We start from the raw sequence: 9,615 nt of genomic DNA on the forward strand, positions 1-9,615 counted from the left end.
GCTGTAGGTCACATACGCTTTAGGACAATATTATACCGGTTCGAAATAAAGAATTCTCTGATTCCTGGTTTAAAAAAATTAATCCATTTCATGCGCTTTACTACTGAAAACACGTGTTACACACGTGACACTTCGAGGAAGGAAGCAGGAGTGGTCACGTGCAATAACATTGCGTCATTTCCGCTAGCTTGTTTTTGTTTTTGTTATGTTATTTGTTTTTGTTATTATTGTCTACTCCCGAACCCACATTGTGCTTAATATCACATATCTACTGAATATACAGATGTTTAAGTCTGCATTAAAGACAACGTTTTAGAGACGCAGGCATCTGTCTCACTGCGCATGCGCGTTCCGGGATGAAGCGTAGTGTTTGTAAACAAATCGTTGTGTACAGATGTGTGAGACGCTGTTGCTGTCATGGCAGAAAACAACGACAGCGAAATCATTGAGCATCATGACGACGAAGAGATGGAGAAAATGAACAGGTCTAGAACTGACTGTCAGTCGTTTATGGAGAGCGTCAGTGGTTCAGAGAGGGACGGATACAGCAGCACACAGTCTTCACACCGTCTACTGGCTTACAGTGATGCTCTCATCTCCATCATCGCCACTGTCATGGTACAGTCAGTCACACAGACACCACACCAGTATGGGTGTGGAGCAGCCTATTAAGTTGTCTATGCATTTATGTCTTTCAGATATTACCTGTTGCCCATAACAAATTTCAAGACAATGAGGTAAGATATGTTATCATTCACTCATTCACTCACTCTCTGACTCACACACTCACTCATTCACTCACACACTCACACATTCACTCACATGCTCACTCACTCATTCACTCACTCACACACTCACTCACTCACCCACTCACACATTTACTCACACACTCACTCATTCACTCACTCACTCACACATTCACTCACACATTCACTCACACGCTCACTCACTCACTCACACATTCACTCACACTCACTCACTCACACATTCACTCACACTCACTCACTCACTAATTCACTCACTCACACGCTCACACACTCACTCACACACCCACTCACACACTCACTCACACATACACTCACTCACACACCCACTCACTCACATATTCACTCACACACACACTCACACACACTCACATATTTACTCACACACACACCCACTCACTCACATATTCACTCACACACACACCCACTCACTCACTCACACATTCACTCACTCACACGCTCACACACACACTCACTCACTCACACACACTCACTCGCTCACTCACTCACACACTCACACTCACTCACACATTCACTCACACTCACTCATTCACTTACACGCTCACACACACTCACTCATTCACTCACAAACTCACTCACACTCACTCACTTACACGCTCACTCACACGCTCACTCACACATTCACTCACTCACAAGCTCACACATTCACTCACACACACACACTCACTCACACTTTCACTCACTCGCTCACTCACTCACACACTCATTCACACACCCACTCACTCACACTCACTCACACATTCACTCACACACTAACTCACACTCACTCACTCACTCACTCACTTACACGCTCACACACACACTCACTCATTCACTCACACACTCACTCACACTCACGCTCACTCACACGCTTACTCACACACACTCACACACCCACTCACTCACTCACTCACTCACACACACACTCACTCACACACACACTCACACACACACCCACTCACACATTCACTCACTCACACGCTCACACACTCACATTCACTCACTCACACATTCACTCGCTCATACACTCACTCACACACTCACTCACACGCTCACACTCACTCACTCACTTACACGCTCACACACACTCACTCACTCACTCATCAGTGCTGTGGTGGATGCAGAGTCTATCCCAGGGACCCAGTCCTGAATTCACACCTGAAGGGATTCCTGAGTACGTTTCATGGCACTATGCCTCCTCATTCACACCAAGGTCATTTAGAGTAGCCAGTATAACTACCAGCATATTACTGAGAGGTGGAAGGAAACCAACACAAACATGTTGAGAAACTCCAGCTCAGGAACAAACCTGGACCCTGAAGCTGTGAGCGGGCAATGCTACCATATATTAGACATCTCTGATTAATTGATTAATTATCCATACTTTCTGGATCATTCCTTTTCTTGGATCAAGAAGAGTCCAGTTTAGTATAATGGTTTATTATTGTGTGGTTTATTATATTCACATCTCCATCTTTTTTATGTCAGAATTTCATTTCATTGCACTGGATTTACTGACATACAGTAATATGTTGTGAATGTGTGCGATTGTAACTGACATGACTGACAGCGACAAAAGCTTGCACAGCTTCAGCTCAGATCTTAGAAGTAAATAAATATCATGTTTATATCAAGTGTCAAATGAATAAAAGCTGTCATATAGTTTAGATTCTTAGAGCTAGCACATGCTTTTGCTCACTGGTATTTACCAACATTCCTTTTTTAAAAAGTTTCTGCATTGTTTTTGTGTAATGTAATAACAAATGGGATTATAGTGAAATGTTCACAGTAACGTCATACACAAACGTCTAAATAGTTCATGATAAATACCAGTAGATCTTCATAAATACATATCTAATTACCCTATATATTGTATATTCTCAATACGTCGCATCAGAGTGTAATAAGTGTCTCCAGACCTTTGAATCGACCATCAGAGTCATGCCAAAGCCATACAGACTCAACCTCCATGCTAACAAAATGTCACTGTTACACACAGGAACTGACGGAAAGCATTCAGTTGCTTCTCACCACTAAAATCGCTGTGTACCTGATGACATTTCTGATAGTAACAGTCGCTTGGGCAGCACATATAAGGTGAGTAGAGAGAAAATACACAGAGTTACTGTGTGACTGTGTTTCAGTCTAAATTTGGCCTACATGGAAATAGGTTGTGGTATTTTATATCTTACAACTCTGCGTGTTCGTTCTTTCGTTTCCTCAATTTGTCTGGATTCAGACTGTTTCAGGTCATTGAACGCATCGATGACACACTTGCACTTCTTAATTTGGTGAGTTCTTCCAAAGCAAAATGTCAAGCATGTTGCAATTTCTCATTTTTTTTTTTTTTTATGGCAGCCGTTTTACCTCAAACAGTTTCCTCTCTCGTTACTATTTCAGGCTTGTATGATGCTGATCACTTTTCTGCCATACACAGTGAGTATCGCTTTACAGAAAAGAGATCCTGATAATGTGAAATATTGTAATGAGATCCTGATATTGTGAAATACAATTCTGATGTATCTATGTTGTGAATGATGGAATCGTGTTGTTTATTTCCTTTAGTTTTCCCTGATGGCAACTTTCCCAAATAACACCCTTGGCATTCAGCTTTTTTGTGCCTGCGTCATTATAATCGGGCTCGTTCAGGTAAACCAGGTTTGATACCGTTTTAGAGCTAACGTTAAATAAACGTAAATATTCACAAATAATGAATCTGAATTTAGTATCTAATGTTTCTTAAACAGAAGATTTTTATTTTTGTAACTCTGTGACTTCAGATGCATTTCTGTATATGCAAAGAAGATAAGTTGGTTAAACAATTCTCCTATGTTTCAATGTCACCCACAGGCGGTTATTGTTATGTACGGGTTCAGCCGTCCGTTCCTCCTAAACGAGCACATCCAGATGTCAGAGAATCGGGCCTATTACAGGCGCCATATTCTTGAAGTGATAATGAGAGTGCCTATAATGTGTTTCTTCGCTGGAATCTTTGCATTCATCTATTTTAAACTGGTTAGTATTATTCGTGTACTACGCATTAACAGGAGCTTAACTCTTTTTCTCCAAGGCTAAAATATAAATTTGTGCCTATTTTATGTTCAATATTGAATGTCTTTGTCATGACACACTCCACACTGGTGCTTAATATAAAGCTCCAATGAAAGTAGACACTCAGTGATTTAAAAATTTTTTATCTAGCCTATCAGGGGCAGTATATTCCTAGAAGGTTCTTTTTTCCCCAAACAAATGTTTTTATCCTCAAAGTAAACGATGATATCGAAGCCGGTTCTGCTCTGTGAGATGCCGCAAGTGCTCGTACATAAGCATCTAGCGTCTGTGTAAGTGAAAATGTCCGACAAGTCGATTTCCATCCTGTCAGCCGAATGTGTGCCGATAAATAACGTAAATAACTGTTAACGAAAATTAAGAGACACTTTCTTTTTACTATTTATAGGTATGTCTTATTCTTATTCTGTTATTCTATAAACCACTAACCACAATTTTCTACCAAAATTCCAAATAAACATATTGTCATTTATAGCATTTATTTACAGAAGGTGACAACTGGTTAGAATAACAAAAGAAGATGTAGTGTTTTGAGACTTTAGATTCCACCAGTGGAGAGTTGAGAGTGGAGACCTCTGCTGGTCTGTTGCTTTATTGCCTCTAATGTCTGCAGCTTGACCTTTTTCTTATGAACTGCTGTTGAAATTTTAAGGATGGAAACAACCTGATGCTCACTGGATCCCTCTGCCAATAAAGCCACGACTGACCCCTTCTTTTCCTCACTCTTTCTTTATTTCTTTCATAGTTATTATTTTGAGTAACTGTTTTTTTGAGGTATCGCTAACACTGTTTTTGCCATTCAGATGGTCCTGTTGGATAAAGAGAGCGATGACGTTTTTTTTTTTATACTTTTCCTTGTATTATAAGTTACAATAAGTTTCGGTGATCACATAAACAGTACTTTCTTTAATCAGAATGAGTTAGGCTTGTAAGTCAGTCCTGTAAGTAATTTCTTATAAAACGTTGTAGCTGTTTTGAAGAAGGATTTGTAGAATCTGTACTAGATCTAGAAACTGAGATGGTATCAGCCAGAAGTTGCAGGAATTTAACAGAAACTTGAACCTATTTCCCAAAATCCTGCTTTGTCTTTTCCAGTCGTATGTCCTGCTGGCCCTCGTCATATTCATTCCCTACATATCTCAGGCGATGACGTGGATTTGGACTAAAGTGGTTGGAAGTAAGTACCTTACAGAACTACAGCTGCTTCCATAAACAGCAAACCTTTAAGAATCAGATGTGAAAATGATCTGTATTTCCTCAGCTCAGGTAGAGGAGACTCCAGACTCCATGCTTTTGTATACGTACCACCCCAGTGAACCACTGAGCAAGGAGCGAGTAGAGGCTTTCAGCGACGGTGTTTACGCCATTGTAGCCACTCTTCTCATCTTAGATATATGGTCTGTATCTAGAATTATGTTTACCAATACACAAACTCTTTCTGTCCTCTTGATTAGGAACATCTACTCATTTTTACAGTTATCTAAATCAGCCAATCATGTAACATAATATCATGGAGATACAGGTCAAGAGCTACAGGTGATGTTCTCATCAAACATCAGGAAGAACATTGTGATTGCATTGCCATGGCTGTTTGGTGCCAAATGGGCTGGTTTGTTTATTTCAGAATCTCCTTCATTTTCTAAACCTTATGCAGAATGGTAAGGAAAACAAAGACACGCACGGAGTGGCAGTTGTGTCGGGCAGACTGACTGAAATGGTCTTTTCTGCCTACTCTAGCCTCAGATTCCTGTTGTTGGCTTACACAAGTGGACCCTGATGTGATCTGTACAATAGTTGCAGCTCAAACACCTCAAGATTTGATATGGTGTGTGAAGTGAGATGCTTTTCTGCTCGACAAAGCTGTATAGACTGATTATTTTAATTGTTGTAGCCTCTCTGTGAGCTAGATCAAACCTGGTTATTCTCCTCCGAGCTCTCTTTATAACGAGGTGTTTCCAGCCGCAGAACTTCCACTCACTGGATCTTTATTTTCACTTGTGTGTGAAAATCCCAGGAGATTAGCAGTTTCTGAAATACTTGAACCGCTCAGTCTGACATTAGTTACAAGCCACTGCGATGATATTCAATCTCCAGGCTGATGAATTTATTCACTTTTATTCATAAATTCATGAATGTTAGGTGTTCCTAATAAAGTGGGGAAGTGAGTGTTTACTGTGATGCTGATATTACATCTTTTAAAAGAACATGCTTTTTAATTAACATTATTAGATGACCTAGTAATTAATGGTAATTATTAGAGCTGTAATAATCTATTACCTTATTATCGTCACATATTGATGACCAAACTCACACTGCATATTTAATGAGCAGTAGCTAATAAACATGTACTCACGCTGACTTTAGTGAAGACAACGTGCCGGACCCGTCTGTTGTGATGAAGCAGTATGATGGAAATCTCATCGCTGCGCTTCATGAGTATGGCCCTGAGTACCTGGCCTACTTCGGCTCCTTCGCCACAGTGGGTCTGCTATGGTTCGTGCACCATTCGCTCTTCCTGCATGTGACCCGTGCGACACGTTTAATGGGCCTCTTCAACACGTTCTCTCTAGCTTTTATAGGCGGCCTTCCTCTAGCCTACCAGCTAACTCATGAATTTCCTCGTGGCTCTCAGAACGAGCTGGAGGCCATCCAGATCAGCTGCGTCATCATCTTCTTCGCCGGCCTCTTTCAGCTGGCCATGTGGGTTACAGCGCTCTTTACAGAGCGTGAGACTCTCCACCCGTACGTGCGACACGGAGGCCGAGAGCACACCTTCATGCTCGCTAAGCTCTTGCTCTACCCCTGTGTGGCGCTCGGGACCTTTTTCTCGACATGTATCCTTAGCCGCTTCAGCTCACCCATCTTCCACCTGATGCAGATTGCGGTTCCGTTTGCGTTCCTGCTGCTGAGGTTGATGGTGCAAGTGGCGCTGGCCGTGCTGAGGTGGCTGTTTTGTCCGAAGACACATAATGGAAGAAGTGCGTTGGTTGAAGACGAGGAAGCTCGCGTGCCTTTTACAGACATTGTCACCTAGCAGGATGGAGTTAACCCATGGTGAAAATCCAGCAAGGTCTATGGGGACATTTTCACAAAAGATTCCTCTTTAAACTTTTGCAATCTGATGTGTAATTGCTTGCTAAAAAGTACGTTCAGAGGAATTTAGACAACATTAACCTGCCACTCTGTAACCACGTAACATCAGCTAGAAGTCAGTTAACAGTAATGTCATTCGTGGGCTTTAAACTTTAAATCATTTTATCATTTTAAACGGCTGTATAGGAAATAGACTAAAGAATTATTTCAAGAACGAATGTCATTTCTAAATCCGTCCAGGACTTAACACTATAACTTTCTCATACAAGCTGAATCAGGTCTGAAGTCTCACTAAATAGCATGATGAGATCTGAGCATTATGTTCATTTAAAACTCCAACTTGTATCTTAAAATACAGTTTAAATATGTCTAAAATAACAAATTGCCTTCTGTATAAGTGTACGATGATACAGTTCATTTCATTAAAAAGAAAAAGCATCTCTCTAAACTAGGCTAGAATTTGATTTGAGGAAACATCAAATATAAGACATCAAGCTTGAGTAACTAGAACGACAGTGCAGTCACTGCTTATACGTGGTTGCCAGATTTATAGCCATTTCAACTTGATTGATCCCCCATTTCAACAACAAAAACATGTCATTTGAATCTCCAAATAAACATGAATGAAGGCACATCCTAGTCACTCATCACATACAGCTTAGGGCACGTGAACGTGGTTACTAAGCAACCACACCACAAAGATGATAGCTGTCCAGAATCACGTACCAGTTCATATAAAACCTGCATGACTCTTTAAGCCTAAGCAAACAGATCATGGTGAGACTATTAAATATATTTCGATGTTCCATGCTATTTATTGTCATTAATTTAACACTTTATTAAATTATTTTTGAACGTATCATTACATTATTATGTATGTGCGCAGACTTTATACTGTAACACACGAAAACTGACACGAAGACTACTAATGAAATTTTGAGGAAGGGATTCAGTCACTGAAAGCTAAGCAGTAAGAGCAACTATGATATAGCTGAATGTACTGTAAGATATAATGCATCAGGAAAAGCTCTTCGAAATGTATTTTTTTCTGTTTTATCTCATGTTTTGAATTTAATGAAACACCCGCTTCACTTTTTCAGTGCTGTCTAGTGATCAATTTGAATGTTTTATTTTATTTCACCTGGATAATCAGAGGGATGCAACATTTACGCTCAGCTGTGTTGTCTAAACATTTGTGTTGTTTACTCCATACGTTTCTTCAACGAATTATGTAGAATTAATGGAAAAACTCTTTAGTAAAACTCATCTAACATCTTATTACCTGGAAGTGATCATGTTCTTACACACGGCTATACACGTTTGATGTGTTGGACGTCATGCAGAATGGGATTAATTGGGTTTTACCTGTGGAGATTACATTAACACTGGTTCACTATGTTCACCATACAGACTTAAGATACAGTCAACCTAAAAACCTTTTTTTAATATACAAATAAATAAACAGGAAAAATAAGAGCTAGTTTCAGTGTTTAGGTCTTCGCCTGTTGTTTAAAGGCAGCCAGTGACTCAATTGTTTGGACATCTAGATAAAGTTCATTTCACCTCCTCGGTGCCAGAACAGAAAAGAGTCTTGTTCTACATCTTACCCCGAGAGATGTTGGGACTAGTGGAGCAGTGCTGGTAGCTCTGAGGGACCTTGGTGCAGTGTAAGGAGTGACAAGACCAGGTGTTTATTCTTCTGCCAGGATTTACTCCACCTGTGGAAATCCTGCTTAGAGCTAAATGACTCATTAGTCCAAGTAACATAGCACTTCTGCCATTATGGTGACTATTGGTGAATCGTTTAAACCCCTCTGATCCAGTATCGCTACAGGAAACCTGTATACTCAACACTATGCAGATATTTTCAGGGAAATGTGCCGCTGGTCATAAAATACACAGCAGGGTATTGTTTACATTACATAAACAAACAAACAAAAATATAATTACTACAAAGCACATCATGAAACCAATATTCTGGACATTCATAATGATTTAACCTTAAACGCTGTTGCTAATTCTACAAGACAAACAGTACCAAGTACAACGGATATAAAAAAGTCTACACACCCGTGTTACAGTGGCAGATTCCAAAAACAAACAAAAAGCAGATCAGCTAAAGATCAGTAGATCCACAGTGTAACATGGTGGTGGTAGCATCGTGCTTTTGGGCTGCTTTTCTTCAGTCTAAACTGAGGCTTATAATCAAAGATGAAGGGAATCCTGAATATCTACAAACACCAGCCGACTTTAGTGCAAAGGTGTCTGTTTGTAAGCTGATAATTAAAAGGAATTTTACATTTCAGCACAACGACTCAAACATCCATCCCATCCCATACATCTAAATCATTAAATTAACTGATGCAGGCTGTGACCTGAAGCAGGCGGTGCAAAGGAAGGAGACACCAGAACAATGTGATGGATATAGATGTTTTGGCCTGGAAGCATGAGAAGATATTCAAGTCAAGATGATAGACCCAAAAAAAACACGGTGTACTGAAATCAAAAGTAGTTTCGAGGAGTGCAAACGTATGTAACCAGGTTATTATTATCTATTAATTTTTTCCCCCCAAAAAAATGCAATTTCACATTTACCTGATTTATGTTTTTTTTAATCACATGGTTGTGTTCTTTATTTTTTTGCTCTTTGAATATTGTTGTCGGATGGATGCTGAGTAAGTCAATCAGA

At 39.9% G+C, this 9,615-nt stretch overlaps 1 protein-coding gene across 1 annotated transcript; it reads left to right on the forward strand.

Moving 5' to 3' along the window:
- Positions 1–220: 220 nt before the first annotated feature.
- Positions 221–8,204, forward strand: tmem175 (transmembrane protein 175). The gene is made up of 10 exons (XM_060883853.1): positions 221–618; positions 699–737; positions 2,764–2,861; positions 3,004–3,055; positions 3,165–3,200; positions 3,330–3,413; positions 3,615–3,779; positions 4,929–5,010; positions 5,095–5,230; positions 6,198–8,204. The coding sequence occupies exons 1-10, from the start codon at positions 418–420 to the stop codon at positions 6,865–6,867; spliced, it is 1,563 nt and encodes a 520-aa protein (XP_060739836.1). The 5' UTR covers positions 221–417; the 3' UTR covers positions 6,868–8,204.
- The last annotated feature ends 1,411 nt before the right edge of the window (positions 8,205–9,615 follow it).

Source organism: Tachysurus vachellii, chromosome 12 (assembly GCF_030014155.1).
Source record: "Tachysurus vachellii isolate PV-2020 chromosome 12, HZAU_Pvac_v1, whole genome shotgun sequence".
Lineage (NCBI taxonomy): Eukaryota > Metazoa > Chordata > Actinopteri > Siluriformes > Bagridae > Tachysurus > Tachysurus vachellii.

Bases quoted from the DNA above. Each gene is read 5' to 3' on its own strand.
- tmem175 (XM_060883853.1), top strand. From the start codon at position 418: ATGGCAGAAAACAACGACAGCGAAATCATTGAGCATCATGACGACGAA. The intron at 2,862-3,003 runs GTGAGTAGAGAG...GTCTGGATTCAG, and splicing joins GCTTGGGCAGCACATATAAG to ACTGTTTCAGGTCATTGAAC. The intron at 5,011-5,094 runs GTAAGTACCTTA...GTATTTCCTCAG, and splicing joins TTGGACTAAAGTGGTTGGAA to CTCAGGTAGAGGAGACTCCA.